An 18,425-nucleotide genomic window follows, 5' to 3' on the forward strand; every position below is an offset into this window, starting at 1 on the left:
CTTTTATGCAAAGTAAAAATTCTGTTGTTTTTTTTTTTTTCTTTTTTAGGTGCAACACCCTTTTCTTTAAAAAAAAATAAAAGGGTGCAGCACCACCCCCCTAACCCAACCCTGGAGGGATCAGACTCACCGTGCAGCACCAACCCCTAATTCTCGATCGTCTCGGCAAACTCCGGCCTTTAGGCCAGATACCGCCTAGCCGGTAGTTTGTTCCGGGCTAACACCCCCTGGCCGATCCGGCCTAATCCCGGCCGGCGACCCGCGGCATTGCCGGAACAAACTACCGGATCGGCTCTTCAGCCTCTGTGTTGTGGCTCCCTTCCCTATTTACTGCAGCCGGCGTTAACACTTCCGCAGCCAGGGTAAATAGGGAACATTCCCTCTCCTCCGTATGCATTGCAGAGGAGAGGGATTTCCCTTCAGGGGTGATCCTGGTGGGAGGCGGAGTCATTAGGACGGGACTCAAGAGACAGAGTCCAGCCTAGTGTGCTCCTGCCTACCCCTGAAATGGCCTAGTGGCCAAAAAAGTTTGCTGACCTCTGGCCTAGGCAGTCGAGAATGAATGAGAGCACAAAGCCTTTCCGGGATACCTACGTCACGCATCCCGGGAGGCTCTTGGGCGCTCCTTCTGTGCATGCCTGAGCATCTCCGGCATGCGCAGAAAAAGCACAAAGCGAAAAATTTGCCGATCTCAAGCATGCGCTGTAGGATCGGCAAATTTTTTATTCATCTTACATCCCGATCTCGCGGCTGAATCAGGTGATGTAGCATGAAGAACAGGAGTAAGAAGAGTAAAAGGTGGCGTCCGGATTGCCGGCTCCGGGACGACGCAGGACCCGATGCAGGACACCTCGGAGAGATTAGACTGCCCTGCATGATTGAAGGTAAGTCTTTTTTTTTTGCATTTTTGAGTTTAGTTTCTCTTTAAGTAGTGTCACTGACTTATCATCTAAATTCAGTAACTCTCAACTGGCCGCCAACCCTTTGCAAGGTTTTGATGTACAGACTCTGCACTGGTAGAAAGTTGAGGATCATTTTAGAGCTGGTCACAACCTCAAACAACGAGGAAATTGAGGAAAGTAATTGATTGATTTTTTACATTCATTGGTGAGTCAATGTCTATGGTTCTCCTTGTAGTAGTTACATTGGGAATCTCATGCAGGTGGCTTGCTTAGACAGGAATGCAGGGAAAAGTACAGCTGGCACCCATTTATGAAGGCTTGGAACTGGCTGCAGACACCTTAGAAGTGATATGATTTAAATGCCTGTGACTCTAGAGCTGGAAGCACTGGTATTGAAGTAAAAGTAATAACAGGGCTGGTCTATTAACCACCTGAGCGTTACACTGAGGTCTAGATTTCTGTTCCAAAAGCGTTACAGGTTTTCATGAAATTTTTTTTTTAAATTGTAGACCTGTAACTTACAGAAATATGTCCGAACAGGGTTCTAGTAGATATCATGAATATAAAAAATGTTTGAAACACACAATCATGAAAAAAAATAAATACTTTTAATAAAATTAAATAAAAGACACAAAAAATCAGCTTAAACAAGAATACATAAATAAATGAAAAATACTGAAAATGCGATAATTCGGTATACTGTATAGTAATATATTTTTCTAAAACACCGGTGGAGAGGGAGATCCACGCTGGAGGACAACGCTGGAACACGAACACAACGCTGGATGAGCACAGCGGGACCAGGTAAGTGATGATTTTAATATAGGGAGAAAAGTTCGGGGTTATCGAAAATAGTAACTTTTTTTAGCCCGTACCAAGGTCGGGCTTATCGGTCAGATGGTTAAAAAGCTTCAGGAGTCTGCTGAGACAAAGTCTCCAGCCATTTGTCAAGTAAATGTTCTGTAGTACCTTGCGGGCATGTCAAGGTAACCAGCTCCAGAGTTCCTAGGATTAAGGCTGTTCAGTTTATCTATGCCTATAAACACCCCTGCCAATCACTCTCTTTGAACTCCTGTTCCCAACTTTAAGGGACTTGGGACTGAGAGATGCAGAGGAAGCTGTTGTCACCACTGAGTTTTCACCATGGTGTGTGACCTAATAACACAACCTAAAAATATTCTCTAAAGTGAGTCCTCTCTCCTCTCTAAAAATATAGAGAGGACTCTCTATATTTTTAGGTTGTGTTATTAGGTCACACACCATGGCGAAAACTCAGTCAGGACAGGCCAAGGTCAGCAATAGATGAGCCATTGGCCATGTCAGCAAACACAATTCCACACATGTCCAGGTGATAGCATGTACACACCCACATGTGCATCATTGAAGGCTTGCAATGGAGCATCTCATATGGCATGTAAGCATCCATACATACCAGTTTCCACATTCAGCAGGATAACAGCCCTTTCTGACATTTGCCCCATTCACTGAGGGTTTCCCCATTCGTTAAGCCTTTTGTTACTTCCTTCCTGAGGGTTTCCCCATTGTTACTCCCAATCTAAATAAATTGAAACTTAGATGAGTATCTAGTTTTACTTGAGTTTGAGTGACGAAAAAGAAAAATAATCACATTGAGAAAACAACAGTTAATCCAAAACAAACAAATAAAAAAACTAAAAAAAACTAAAATGGGTCGGGTGGGATAAAACATTCCAGAAAATGCATGAACACTCCTAAGGTTCCTATACTGACATACAGAGATACTGCATTACAAGAACAGACTGGTCCTCAGAGCCCCCTAAAATTTACCCATGGCTCCCATATACCGTCAAATTTATCTAGGGGGTTGTATAGAGAGTGGTAATATTTCTAGAATGCTTGTTAACCCATAATGATGAATTGATAGACTAGGGGAGACAAGCCTGTTCCTCTATAGTAACCTATTCAAGATAAACAGCTGGGAGAGAGCATAAAGAATTTTGGGCTATCTGAGCAGCTGTAATAATGTTTAAGATTTGGGACCCCCAAGCCCCCAAAACGTTTGGTTGTGAACATTGAGGCCTTTTGAATCCTGCTTCTTTTCCCACCCCATGGTAATTGGTAGGTGGGGGCAATTGAAAGCCAAGATATTGGGCCTGATCTATTAAAGCTCTCCAAGGTTGGAGAAGATACACTTTGCTGGATGATCCAGCAAAGCTGGAATAGATCTGGTCCAGGAATAAAAACATTTGCTAGCAAATAGCAAATGACTTTAAAGAAATCAATTCCAGGTTTGCTGGATCATCCAGCTTCACTGATAAAGGTGTATCCTCTCCAGCCTTAGAGAGCTTTAATAAATCGGGCTCATTGTAGGGCTCCATTGCTCCAACAGAAATCAAAATGACCTTTTAGCTGCTCTACTGGGGTCAGAGGTAAATTAATATTTAGTGCTTGGGATTTGGAGTGATTCACTTGAAGGCCTGAAAAGAAGGCAAATTCATTGAGCAATTTGAACAGATTTGAAGCATGATTAGAGGGAAATACATGAGTATGTCATCTGCAAAAAGAGCATTTACATTCAGAACCGCCACAGAAAATTCCCTAATGTTAAAATTGAGTTGATTAGCTCTAACAAGGGGTTTGATTGCCAAAGCGAGTAAATGGGGGAGAGAGGGCAACCCTGCCTAGTCCCTCTTTTATTTGAAATACTTGTGGAAAGGAAATCACCAAGGAATATATATGCAACTGGTTTGTCATAACAGGCCATAGGCAAATCGACAAAATATGGGCCAAAACCCATCGATCTCAATACCTGGAACAAGTATTGCCAGGACAGACTATTAAACGCCTTTTGCAGGCCAATTGATAATAACATAGCTTGTCTGTATAGGGGAGCATCCCAGTTAGACTGAATAGCAGAAATTAGGTCAATCGATCTTCTGGTATGGTCTGGGTCTAAATTGAAGGAAGCCCACCTGGTCCAGATGGATATAAGTCTCTAAAAAAGAATAAAGGTAGGTTGATAATATTTTTGTCATGATTTTTAAATTGCAGTTTATCAGCGATATAGCTCTTCAGTTAGCTACTTCTGATGCGTCCTTCTCATTTTAGGGATGACGCTACTTGATATGCTCAGTTTGCTTCAATTGGTAGAAGGTTGCCTTCTCTAAGAAAATTAAAATACTCAACGATATGAGTAACTAATTGGGGATCAAAGACCTTATAATAGGCTTTAGAAAATCCATCTGGACCAGGAGCGCTACCCTTTTTAAGAAGTTTGAGGACTCTAAAGGTTTCCTCAGTGGAAAAAGGTTTCTCCATCAAGTTATTATGTTTAGATTTTAGGCGAGGTAATTGGGTGTTACACAAAAATTCATCAAGTCCCCCACCATTCTGTTTGTTGGGTTTTCCATACAATTTACCATAAAAGGTCTCAAAAGCCTTCATCATTTTTTCAGGAATTTGAGAAGTTCTACCATCCAGGGTCCTGATTTTTGGCAAAGCATGGGGCTTGGGTCTAGGATTTATTTTGTTGACCAGGAGTTTCCCAGGCTTGTCTCCCCAGGTGAAGAACCTATGGGCATTCTATCTAAGAGATTTCTCAGCCCTAGTTGTGGGTAACATGTTAAGATCTGTCCGTAGGGATTCAGATTGAGACCTAAGATCAAGGGAAGGGTTGGATTTATCTTTAAGCTGCATAATATGATATTCACGCATTTTGGAGTTAATCTGTTGGTCTCTCGCTTTTTTCAGATGAGTTCCTATCTTAATCAGTTCCCCTCTTATGTAAGCTTGGTAAGCTTCCCGGTTGTTTGCAGGAGAGTTGTCTTCTGGCCTATTAAATTGAAAAAAGCCTGATTTTAAGTTTTCTATTTCGATTTTAGTAGAAGGATCCTGAATTACACTTTCATTGAGTTGTCATCTAAAACCTGTCCATCTGTCATGTCCTCTCAAGTGCATGACTAATGGGTCATGATCTGACCACGGGGTGGATAGAATATGGGATCCAAGGGTATAAGTTGAGGATCGATGGAAATGTGATTGATACAGGAATATTGCTATTGCGTAACCGAGTAAAAGTTATGATCATTTAGTAATAAAGCCAGCTTGTGACTTTGTTTAAGGGGGAACGATATTGGGGTGAAATCGTTCTCCTGTAAGGCAAGGATATACATTTTTAAAGAATTGTAATAGTGAAAAGCTTTAGATCTCTTGATGGAAAATTTTAACCCTTGGACATTATGAGATAAAATCACTAATTGAGGAGGAATAGGTTCTTTACTTATTTTTGGTTCTGTTATTGTAAAACGGATTATTCAAACTCATATTGGACAGCGGATCAGGTTTTGTGGAGATTTCTAATAGTGGAACCTTGAGTGATTGAGAGACGGGGAGAAAGAGGGGACAATGGTGTGGGGGGAATTTAAACAAAAATATCACATAACAATACAATCTAATGGCAGCTTTCTTATGTAACCTAGAAGGACACTCCTCATGCCAAGTCAAAAGGGACCCAGGGGAAGAGCCCCCTCCCAGCAAATTGCAACCTGTGGAGCTGTAAACCACTCCATACCGTAAATGTAGGGAGATACTGGTCGGGCCAAAAGTATAATCCAGAGCATGAACATTATTCCCTATGTCGAAGAGCATGTATAAGGGAGATTAGAACAATAGAGAAGAAACCTTAAATATTAAAGTATAATAACATGAAATATGCAAACCGATTGGGAACCAGTGGTGGACTCGGCAGCCACTTTGTAGATTATAAAAATCTAGGTAAATACAGTCGACTGAAAAACAGTAAAATAAAACATTGCAGGGAAAAAAAAAGGAAAAAAAAAAACTTTTCAAAGAAAATAAAAATCCTGAACCAGGGGGCACAATGGCTCAAGTGGATTGGGAGAATCTCACAGAGAACAGTGACACCACATGTGAGGTGACTACAGTGATGGGACTTCAAAAAAAGGAATACTGTTTCGACACATCAGTCAACCAAGTAGAATAGGTGGTGAAAATTGAAGGCACATCAAGCATTCAGGTGGTTCTTTGGGAGCTTCTGACGGTGGACCTAACTTTTTGCCAAAGTGGGTACATCATGCTGGAAGAATCTTCCTTCGGGTGTGGGGCTTGTAAACTGGAGGGTAGCTGGTTGAGCTCAGCAAGAAGCTTTTCTCCTTCTATAGGAAAAGGAGAAGCTTCTACCAATTCAAAATTAGCCACTGTGGAAAAGCCCATCTGTATTTTATCTTATGAGAAATAAGGGTTTGCAGAAGGGGCTTGAGAGCCCTACAACGTTGGATTGTGAATGGAGTAAGATCAGAAAAGATTTTCACTGGCAACCTATCAATCATCAGGTTTTCCAGATTCCTTGTCACTCGCATCAGGGCCAATTTGGTGGAGAAGTAATGTGGCTTAACTATGATGTCCCTTGGTGGACCATCTGGTCTGGAAGCCGCCAATGCTTTGTGAGCTCTGTCAATTTCCAAATGGGATTTTGGGATATCAGGTAACCTTTCCTGAAGGAATTCCAGATGAATTCCGAAAGGCCACATATACGAAAGTTACTGCGGCGTGAACAGTTTTCAAGGTCATCAATTTTAGATTGCAATTTTTCGAACTGATGATTAAGCACGGATATCTGTTTGGTATTTTGGTTGACCCTTCCAATGGTGTCATCCATTTTTTGCTCATCTATATTTAATCTGGAACCAAGGCCTTGTAACTTGTAACTCTTGCTTCAACTCTGAGGTGATTACTGGAGAGGTTTTAGCAAGCTCCTGTTAAAGAAGCACTGGTAAGTGCTATAGCAATCTACCTTCTCCCTCTGATAAAAAGGAGCCAGGAGCAGTGAGATGTTCATGAGGAGACCTGGGATGATGGAGAACAGTCTCCCTATTGTGGGAACAGCAAGAGCATATAGCCTGATCTCTCCTTTCTGACACGGGGGAATCAGCACTGCTAGGAGAGTGCATAGACTGGGAGCAGGTTGTTTGTAGGCATAGATCTTGGGATCCAGGCTCTAGATTAGAGTTCATAGGGGAATCATAAGCCCCTTTTCCAGTTTCCTTCCCTTTGGTCCTACCTGGCTAACACAGCTTGTGAGCCTGGGACCGCGTGGAAGTCTTCCCGGATCGCTGCCATCTTAGATGAGGGACACGGGGTCTGTGAAGGAAGGGATCCGCTCTTTCTGTTTGCCTCCAGCCTTGCCTACTATTGGCTTCCCTTGTGACTGGGCAAGGGACCCGTCCTAAAACCAGCTCGAGCTACCGAGTCTCTGCTGGGTGTAAACTGGTTTTAGAGATGGAGAGGTGCTGCGCAACTTAGAAGGCATCCATCATCGTTGCAGGCGCAAGCGCACTTTTTGAGACTTTCTGCAGTAATAATAAATGACAGACAATGTTCTCCAATCTATAGGGATGCAGTTGTAATAGTTTGGACACACTAGGAAGACACAATATTTCCCTTATGACAGTCATTGTATATGATAGGATTTTTCTTTGATTGGCTGGAGAAATGGGAAAACACTGGAACTGAGTACCTTGAGAAGTTGTCATTTTGGATGCCTAATGATACACAGTCACTTACCAATGAACCTACACTTTGTTTTCTTTACAGGAGTGGATTCAAAATTTAGCATTTGTGCTACTGATGTTCATTTTTGCTGCCACTGCACACAATACCTCTGAAAATACGTTATCACCATCCATGTCTCTCGGGAGATTAGATGACTTTAATAAAACAAATTTCACTATTGCTTATGTGGACAATACATCCGCCACTAGAGACATCATGCAGAAGCTAAGCCAGAGCAGCCACATGACAGGTAGGTACAGTAATATTGTAGGTGACATGGGCAAATGATTAGCTGGAAGGGTCCGAGGGTCTGGGACAGTGATAAGGTAGGGACTGTGCTATGAGGAAATTCCATGGGTCTGGAGAAGTAATAAGGTGTCGATCAGGGTATGAGGGAGTCCCATGGGTCTGGAGCAGCAATGAGGTGTGGATCAAATATGGGCGAGTTCCATGGGTCTGGAGCAGGGATAAGGTAGGGAATGTGGTATCAGGGAGTTTAATGGGTCTGGATCAGTTACAAGGTATGGATCAGGATATGAGGGAGTTCCATGGGTCTGGAGCATTAAACAGATGTGGATTTGGGTATGAGGGAGTTCCAGGGATTAGGAGCAGTAATAAGGTGAGGGTATATAAAAGCTCCAGAGTTCAGGAACAGTGATGAGGTAGTGATTCACATGTAAGAACAACAATAAGGTGGGGTTCGGTATGAAATAAAAGCAAAGCAGCAGTGATAAGGTCAGGATGAAGGTTTGAGGAAGCCCTAGGAAACTAGAATAAATAAAATAGTTCAGCTTACTAAAGTGTAATTGGTGATTGCCAGATTTGTTAGCAGTTCAAGCTACAGAGAGACAATTTCACAAGACGGACAACACAAGAAATGATCATATAAGGATTCTGTATTTACATTGTTTCACTATATTGAATTCTTACATATAATTATATTTTTCACCTGTGATGTGTGCTGATATTTGATTACACGATCTGTACGATATATTATTAACATGGGAAAAACTCTACTATATGTTTTAGATATTATGAAGACATCCATTGGAGTTATGGTCAATTCATGTTTTCTTCTTCTAGGAATAGCAATTCGGGAATATGAGAATGAAAAAGACATTCAGCAAGACATTCTCAGAGGGAGAACAGTTGGATTGGTTTTCCATAATTACTTCAAGTATCACATCAGATACAGTGTTGATGATCTCAGCAGCCCCAATGACTATCTGGCAGTCCAAGGTGAGAAGATGGCCTCATCTCTCCATGTTCTAACAGACTCCTCTTATGGGCAGGTCATCCCCACACCTCCAGCTTATCTTCCCTAGCAATAATTTACTCACATGCAGCTCATGAACTGGACCTCTGACAAACCAGGGATGCAAGGGACAGACACTGGAGAGCATTCTTCAATCAGCTACAGATAATTACTATAATTTATTAGTATTATCAATACAGCATATACGATGGAAGAGAGAGGGGATCCTTCCACTATCCCCTGCACTGCCCCTTATCACTATATTTCCCCTGTCACTCTGAATTTCTAACTCCCTAGGTATTACATTAAACATCACATTAGCATAGAACACATATTGGTATAGACCACATTAGAATTGTCTGTGTATAACAGACAGCATCAGCCTAGTCCATATATTAAATATTCCATCCACTTATTTGGGGTCACTTCTGCAGAGTCAGCTTAGATGACAAAATAAAGATCACATCAGTATAGTTCCCATAATAAATGCAACATTAGGACGGGTCTCTTAATTATTAATAATAATAATAATAATAATAATATTATAAATAATAATAAGGTCTCATATTGTGGACCATGTCAGCCTATTCTGCATATTTTATAGAGGGGCACACACATTATTATTATTAATATTATGTAACCCTTTATTATGACCACACAGAATGCAGAGTAAGGTCACAGTGTTCGTCGTACATTCCCGTAGAACAGTTGATGGGGACTTATTATACAGGGAAGATTGTACTGAAGTCAGCCAGAAATAGCTCTGAATTTTCTTTTCCATCAGCAACCGTCTATTTGATGTCTCTATAGGTATTTGTGATAATGTTTCAGTGGCCTCCTGCACTCCAGCAGAATATTGGATTTCGGGGTTCCTTTTCTTGCAGGCAAGCATTGACTCTGCTATTATTGAAGTAAGTGGATCACACATTTGTATGGCTGTGTTTATTATTGTTGAACAGCAAATGACATTTATGCCAAGTATCCAGCGTACATGTTGAGAGTCTTCTGCCCCACACTTGGGGCTGCAGCTGACAGTGCTATCTATCACACATGTGCAAAAGTGGGACACAAGCCACAAATGGTGAGGCTCACCCACATACATTATGCATTGCCCATGACACTTCATCTTTCCGGTACCAGTCACAGGATTAAATTTAATGTTATATAGAAAAAAGATAATGTTTTGGCAGTGACTGCACAGAGTACACAAATGTACTTGACGACCATCCATATGTGGCCATGTGGTGCTTCTTTTACTGTGTCTTTCATTCGGACTATCTTTTATCTAAATAAACAACAGTGATCCATACAGATTCAACCATTCTGTCATGTTGGATCATCTGCTTGTGTTTTGGCACTTGTAGGTCCAAGCAATAAACCAGGATTTCCATGACCTCCATCTAACAGCATACTGATCTGTGGCCTCTATGGGATCACGCATGTGTGATAATGAGACCTGATTCTCACACTTTAATTTAATTATCCTGTTGTCTATGTGATGGGAATAAATATTACCTTTATTAATAAAGTAAATGATCCTTTACCTATAACTAGTACTTCTATATTTCACATTTATGGAGGTCATAACAGTACCCCATATCCCTATAGATAAATACTGGGAAGTCGGTTATGGACACAATGGCTTCTATCAAAGCCGTGCGGATGAGATCTACAAAATACATGTGGCGGCAGATGGTGTACACCTGTGTTTTTATTAGCAGTATGTGCATGTGCTACGTGTCGCTGACCTATCTGATGTCGCAGTATGTCTCAAGAGAACGTCACCAAATGCGAGAGATCATGAAGGTAATGAAGCTGAAGGACCTAGCCTTTTGGTAAGTGAACAGTTGGTGTTTCTTTACATGCAGACTGGTGCAGTTTTCAAGGATTCACTAGATTTTCACTAGGTTTCCATCTTTATTCTATTGCCATTTAAATGATAACTAGGTGGGGTAGGGAGAGTCAAGATGGCCAGAGGGGGATATGTATACCTGGTTGCATCATGGGCTGTGTGGGGTGGGAAGAGTCTGGTAGGTTATTAGATCTGACTGCAGATTTTGGGGTAAAATTGTTAGAGGAGGGTAAGTAATTCTGGCTACGCAATGCGTTGTGTGAAATGGTTGGGGGCAAGATTGATCTGACTGCAGATTGGACTATATGAAGTGAAAGAAGTCAAGATGGTTAGAATACGGTCAGTAAACTTGGCTGCAGACTGGGCTTGGTGGGAAAAATCAAGATGGCGGTTGTTGAATAGACTTCTTGGGTGGAGGTGTCAGATTGGCTGGAGGTTGGTAAGCAAATGCAGCTGCAGATCAAACTTCAAAATGATGTTTAGAAGTTGGAGGGTCAATGTAGTTGTCATTTCAATATAACAAGAATGATACAACTAGACATTTGTCAATGCACACATTCTGTATATCTCTATTTCTTCTTTTTAGGTTGTCCTGGGGTCTTTTGTACGCAGTCTACGTTGTTATTATAGCCAATCTGATGACGCTTGTTGTGAAACAGTGTGTGTTCTTTGAGAGCTCCTATGGTGTCATTTTGCTCCTGTTCATTCTCTATGGCCTGGCATCGGTAGGTACATTTTCTAGTGTATTGGGTATGATTTGTTTAACCTCCTATAGACTAGCATGGTACATAGATCTCCTTATATGAAGGAATATATAAGATTATCACCTGTTTGTGTTAATTTTGCAGTCAATGAACATGCTTTAGTACATAGATCTCCTTGTATATGGAGTAATTTGGGGGGTTTGCTTGTCCCTGTTCAGCTTCTATAGACTGGCATTCCTATATAAATTTTCCTGTAAATAGTGGTATATTAGGATATCATCTGTGCAACCTCCATAGCCTGGTATTTGTACATAGATCTCCTTGTATATGGGGTTATCACCTTTTCCTGGTTATCCTTTATAGAATGACATTCCTATGTAAATATAATGTATATTGGAGTACTTAGAGGTATCACCTGTTCCAATGAAAAGTCTATGGACAGGAAGCAACCTTATGTACTTCCATTTTATATGGAAAATAATGAGAGTTTACCATTGATTGTAACAGAGGCCGAGGGAGGGGGGTTCAATACAAAGCTTTAATTCATTGTAGTTGTACATAAGTGGAAGGCCTATATAACAAATGGGTCAGACTAAGACTGCCTCTGTGTACACACATAGGCAGTGTTATCAACTGGGCATAAAAAAATCAGATTTATTGTACCAGCCAAAAGGAGTGCACCCTCCCCATACATAGTAAATATCTGATATATCCCCTAGTTACCATTCATAATACGTCCATTCAGCCACCCCTGCATTGAACACAGTCACTGCTTTGTTACTTGCTGCAATAATGTGACAAAAGGAAATTACAGCTTATCATAAATATTGTTCAGATGTGTTCAGTGTCTTGTGGCTAAATTGATTCCTGATTGGAAGATCAATGAGATCATTCATACCATTCATACCATGGATTTACATATACTGGTAATAGGGAAGGGATTTATCTGATATATATAGTTTCATAGTAGGTCAGGTTGAAAAAAAGACATAAATTCATCAAGTTCTACCACCAGGGAAATAAACATAATCCAGATATAAAACCCTATAAGACATAGCTGGTCCAGAGGAAGGCAAACAAAAACCCTTATAACCCCCTGGTTCAATTTATACAAACAGTACATCCAGGTCTGCTTGTAGATTATAGACATCCTGTATGGACTTAATTCCATTAAATTGTTTGTTGTCATCTGCAAACACAGAAATCCCAAACTCTATATCATTTATAAAGATGTTACACAGTAAAGGTCCCAACACTGAACCCTGGGGTACACCACTAATACCCTTACACCATTCAGAGTATAAATCATTAATCACTACTCTCTGGATGTGATCTTTAAGCCAGTTATCTATAATCTATCTATTTTCAGATTGATTTTTCCAAACCCATTGACCCTAACTTGCATATTACCCGTCTGTGGGGTACAGTGTCAAATGCTTTAGCAAAGTCCAAGTACACTATATCAACTGCTACTCCACTGTCTACCTGTTTACTTACTTCCTCATAAAAAGAGAGTAAATTTGTTTGACAACTTCTTGAAGCCATGCTGACTATTACTTATAATATTATTTTCTAGCAGAAACTCCTCTATGTGGTTCTTTATCAAACTTTCTAGGACCTTTCCAACAATTGTTGTTAAACTTACCAGTCTGTAAGTACTTGGTAATAACTTTGCTCCCTTTTTGAAGATAGGAACCACATTGGCCTTACGCCAATCTATAGAAACCATGCCAGTGATTAACCTCCTTGGCAGTATTCCTGAGTATGGGAACGGAGTGTGGGGTTGAATTTCCAGGGAAGTTAAAAGTCCAGCCAGCATTTGCGTCCCTGTGTGAACGGCGTGTGATTGTTGGGGATGCGAGGTCAGGAAAAGCAAATGCCAGCCAGGAATCTACTAGCAAGTCTCAGGCTGGATGGCAGGACTGTCAGGCAGGTAGGCGGGACTGGGCTGGAAATATAAAATAATGAGGATTTTTAAAAATCTTTTGCATTTAAAAATTCACATTAATCATACTGCCAGGGAGCTTAAAAAGTCTAAACAATGGCTTTCAAATAACTGAGCTCAGCTCTATGAGGACACGTGGATGTAATCCATCGAGTCCTTGTGCTTTGTCGACCTTAATTTTGCTTTTTCTCAATCATATTAATTTGAGCCATTCCGACTCATTTAAGGCAGCGCAATTGCTATTAGCAATTTAGACTTCAGGTATGCCATTTTCCTTTGTGTATACAGAGCCAAAACAAGGGTTTAATAAATCAGTCTTTTCTTTATCCACGGATACCAACACAGGGACATCCTTTAAGGGGTCTTTATGCTCAAACCTGATCTTTTTGCTATAAATATATTTAAACATTTTTTGGGGGGTTGCCTTACTGTTTTTGTAATCTGTCTCTCTTTTTGACATTTTTCACATTTTATCTCCTTTTTGCATCTTTTGTTATATTCTTTTTAGTTTTCAAATGATGAATGTGATCCTCTTTTTTAATGTTAGTTGTGAGCCACATAGGGTTTAATTTTAGCCTCCTAAACTTATTACCCATTGAAATATTTTTACTTACTTATGTCAGGGTAGTTAAAATCTCCCATTAGTAAAACATTGCCAGATTTTGCAGCCTTTTCTATCTGTGCTAGTAGTTGATTCTATAATTTGAAATATGTATTACAAAAATGTAAACATAAAATCAAGCAATCATACTAAAGTGGTAACATTCACGAGGAACATATATTTGCAGATACATATCAATGTTCTATACATGAACACTGGATACAATTATATTTTTATTAGATTACTGTATTTTACAATATCTTCAAACATTAAATATTATTACAAATACCTTTATATCGAAAAGTATAAAGAAACAATATTCATACATTTGTTTTGTTTTTTTGTTTGTTTTAGACTATTGCAAATCTCTTTTACTTGCAAAAGCTTTTCCAGTAAAAGTTGCTTGACTCCATCCCTAAATTTTTTTGTTTCAAAGATTTTATTGAAATTTTTAAAGAGAAGAGAAAAAAATAAATAAATAAGTAAAATTAAAAAAAGAGGGGTAGGTGAAGGGGCATATAGGGGGTTCAAAACAAAAAGAGAAGAGCGCAGTAACCGACGTTGACGTCAGTAGAATAATCATATATTACAATAATAGCGTTATTCACAGAATTAAAACGTGTGAGATATACAGGCATATCAAGTTTAGAGTGAGATCATAAAGGTTGGCAGGTAGAGTTACCTTTTAATCATTCACCCCCTTTGTAAACATTTAACATTTAAATTGAAGGGGGGGATAGGAAATTACGGGTTACACAAGGGAGGGGGGGATGGAAGGGTCGGGGTTCCCCGCTTGAATTATATATAATTATAATCTAACCTCGCTTCCCATGTGTTGGAGAACTTGTTAAGGTTGTTTTTAGGAGTACCGGTCAATTTGTCGTTGACCATTATCCAGTTAGGTTTGTTTTTGGTGAACACAAGGGGAATAATGGAAGCTTTCCAGTAACAATCAATCCAAGCAGCTAGCAGGACATATTTCATTGGTCTAGTTACCTGTTTTGGAGCAATATCCTCTAATTGGGAAAAAAGAGCGCACTCTATATTCCTCGGGATGTTTACCTGGGTGACAGAGAGTATTAGGTTGAAAATGCGGATCCAAAATCCCTGGACCCCAGGACATCTCCACCAAGCATGGAGTACAGTGCCAGTCTGATCACTTCCTCGAAAACAAAGAGGAGAGACAGCGGGATTGGCTTTATGGATCTAACCGGGACCAGGTACCATCTCATCAAAACCTTATAATTGGCCAATTATCCAAGTGTTCAGAGATATTTTGGAAATGGACACTGATAGATCCCGCCATTCTTGGGCACTCCGCTCCACCTCCAAATCTGACTCCCATTGTTTTGTATGGGAAAGTTTCTTATCGTGTGAGAAGAGAATGTTATATACTACCGAGATCCTCCCTTTGGATTCAGTTATATAACTGCAGGTTTTTTCAAATCCTGTACTCTGGTAGGATGGTTTCAATATAAGTTTATTTTAAATAAAGGACCTAATACGTTGATAACAGAACATTTCTGTATAAGGAAGGGAGAGGCTCTCTTGTAAATGGGAGAGGCTCAGAATAGCCTTGCCATCAAGAAAATTTCCAAATCTGAAAAATCCTTTGTTGCGCCACCAAGAGAATTTAGCCGGTTTACAACCTGGAGGAAATTCAGGATTATGCCATAATCGCGAAACGCGTTGGGACTGAAGATATTATAGTATATTAAGCAATTGTTACTTGTTTCCAAGTTGTACCTAATAATGTATATATATTTATGTTTATTCACAACTGAGTATTTTAATATATTGTTTCATATGGTTTTATATCATTATATTAAAATTTTGTATTTTTCAAACAAAATCATTTCCCCATCTCAAGTTAAAAGCCTTCTATCTAGCCCTTTCCCCATACCCTTCTCTTTAGAACTTTAAATAAGTTAGGCAAGGGGATGAGAGGAGAAGTTATATACATTAGGGCCTCATCAGCTACCATTTATTGCTGAAATCAGGTCTATTGTACATCTAGCTTGGTCCGGGGCATGTCGCTGGTGAAGAAATCCCGCCTGGTCCGGATGGATGTACTGGTCTAGGAAGGAACCTAGGAGCAGGGATAGGATTGGCGTCAGAGTTTTAAGATCGTAATTTATTAGAAAGATAGGTCTATAATTAGAGACTTCAGTAGGGTCTTTGTCAGGTTTAGGGATAACACTCATTAGGGCTTTATTATCTTCTACAGGTACTTCATTTCCTTTGTGAAGTCTGAAAGGTGATTCGCTAATATTTAGCTAAAAGTCTTATAATAAGAGTTGGGTAGGCCCCGCCCCCAAGGTTTAGGGTGGATTCTATCAAGAGCCATACATTTGATAACATTGGTATTGAAGTTTGGATGGTATGGACATGGTAGCCTATTGGACTGATGATCTGGTGAGATTCTGGAATCCATTTGCGGTGTGAGCATCCTGTACATTTAAATGTACTATATTGGGATGGCTGTATAGAGTCACTGTCATAATGGCAAAGATTTCAAGCACCTGAAAAGCACCTCAGGTTCAGGGACAATATGTTTAGAAACTGTAGGGTGAGAAGTGAGAAGGTTCCAATGATTTTGAAAAAAGAAATACACAAGTTGATGCTGTTGAATATATTTGGTAATAATTTTATCAGTATTGAAACTTGGGATTTACCAAACAACATATCCTGCCGATCCATAGATTAAACCTTACTATAGAATGTTTAAGTAAATTCTTGCTGTAAGCTCTGAGGAGTAAACAATCTTTCCAAAGTTTGGCTCAGAGTTTATGTACCCTGTCAATAGTGACGTCAATGTCAGGAAGGCTTCAAAAGCTAGATGAGAATTCTGGAGACCATATAGTTAGGGTTATTCAAGTGTTGGGTAGCCATTGAATAGGAATTTAAAATTGTCAGTAAGTGAAATCTGGTAAGTTTGGAACGTGTTGTTTATGTATTGATATCCTGTTTTTCTTATTCTATAGAGGAGACATTTTGGTCTATGTGCATGACATCTTGTTATTCAGTCACTGTTTCATTTTTATCCTCTTTAGGTCAGTTTTACTTTCATGTTGAGTGCTATCTTCAGAAATCCAAGAGTAACAGCCATTGTGGGATTTTTCATTACACTCATCCTGTCATTATTTGGCCTCCTGCTCATAAAGAATCTCCCGAAGGCACTGGAATTGTTACTGAGCATCTTCCCCCCATTTGCCTTTGCCGTGGGATTGACAGAGGTAATTGATCTTTAACATGTGTTCCAGCATTGCTTGTATTTGTTTGCTGTTTGAAAATCATTGGGAGGACAATTGCACAGAATAAGCCATACTTGAGGATTTTAGGTATACATAGCTTTGGATGGGCATGGTCAATGGGTGGATGTAATCAGAGACAGGCTTAAGGAGTTCCCACCAACACACTCTTCCAGTTCATCTTTTGCTGTGATTATCTCCAGCATGTGCCCATGTATGTTTCTAGTAAACCTTGCTACTCTTTTCTTCTAGTGCCCAGACCCTGACATGGCAAAAATATGACTAAAAAACTAAACAGGTTCCCTTCCAATGCTCTGATAGAAACCAACCAGGGGTGGCTGTCACACCACAAGCTTCTCTAAAGACAGAATTAAGGAGGCCATGGAGAATTTAAAACAGTTTATCCAACCCCTTTGGTGCCAATGTTGGATTCAACTCACTTGGCAACCTATCCTTTATGGGTACTGGTTTCCCGTCTCTCCTGAAGACCTTCATCTTTACTCTAGTATACCTGGCCAGGTTGCAGGTTCCAGCAAGGGATAACACTTTATTCTTTGAAACACCTATACCTGCTTCCACTTGACTTGGAATGAAAAGTACACCTCATTATAATACAGTTACAGAAGCCTTGATTTGCAACTAGACCTTTGACGATTTCCATGAGGCACCACTTCATTGCAGTAGGAGACCTAATATTGTGCTACTTGGAATTGCTGAAAGGACTTAGGTAGCACTTTCTACATTTCACCAGTTACTTACAGTATGGCTCCAACTAGTCATTGGAACTTCTTCAACTACATCATTTCTTCAGGGCCTCTGTATTCTACTTTAACTAATATGTGTTTATGTTGTCTCGTTTTATGATTTCAGCTCATCAGTTTTTCTTGTTTGTACTGCTCTGGACCTATAATGTATTTTTGTTCACTTGATTGTTTTTTCCTTCGGCACAATATTACTGTGGTAACACCTACTGACAAGACTTGTTTGCAGCATGCCGACTATTATGCCACTTTGCACCATCCTACTGTTTTGTAACTTATGACTGTGGCTAGGGGAGCTCCCCTCGGAGGGGAGGTTTATATTCATGTTTTGCAAAATTACAGACCTGCTGTGCATAACTGTGAAATTTATTTCTCCTCCCTTCATTCCCATTTTGTGTTTAGGGAGTTTGTCCCTTTTCTGGGTCCTTTGGCCAAGCCAAATTACCGAGAATTTGGAAGTGTATTCCTTTCTGGGTATGTGCACCTCCAGGTACTAGCTCCAATCCCCAAATGCTTCCTGATTTGTTTTCAGATAAACAGAGGCTCTGCAAAGCCCAATGGAGGGGTGGCATTAAAGTCCTCTGTGGAGGCGTTGTGTTAAGGTA

The 18,425-nt window shown here is 40.1% G+C and overlaps 1 protein-coding gene across 5 annotated transcripts in view; it reads left to right on the forward strand.

The window, feature by feature from the left end:
- LOC140332848 (ABC-type organic anion transporter ABCA8-like) overlaps window positions 1-18,425 on the forward strand; it is a 53,600-nt gene that overhangs the window by 3,771 nt on the left and 31,404 nt on the right. Inside the window, exons 3-8 of one of the 5 annotated variants that reach the window (XM_072414064.1) lie at window positions 7,494-7,701; window positions 8,535-8,690; window positions 9,517-9,617; window positions 10,315-10,541; window positions 11,145-11,283; window positions 16,862-17,044. In XM_072414064.1, the coding sequence (XP_072270165.1) occupies window positions 7,494-7,701; window positions 8,535-8,690; window positions 9,517-9,617; window positions 10,315-10,541; window positions 11,145-11,283; window positions 16,862-17,044 (1,014 nt within the window). Of the gene's footprint in view, window positions 1-7,493; window positions 7,702-8,534; window positions 8,691-9,516; window positions 9,618-10,314; window positions 10,542-11,144; window positions 11,284-16,861; window positions 17,045-18,425 lie in introns of those variants that run through there. The other 4 variants (XM_072414066.1, XM_072414068.1, XM_072414065.1 and 1 more) reach the window with 4 other exon arrangements.

Source organism: Pyxicephalus adspersus, chromosome 6, assembly GCF_032062135.1.
Source record: "Pyxicephalus adspersus chromosome 6, UCB_Pads_2.0, whole genome shotgun sequence".
Classification (NCBI taxonomy): Eukaryota; Metazoa; Chordata; class Amphibia; order Anura; family Pyxicephalidae; genus Pyxicephalus; species Pyxicephalus adspersus.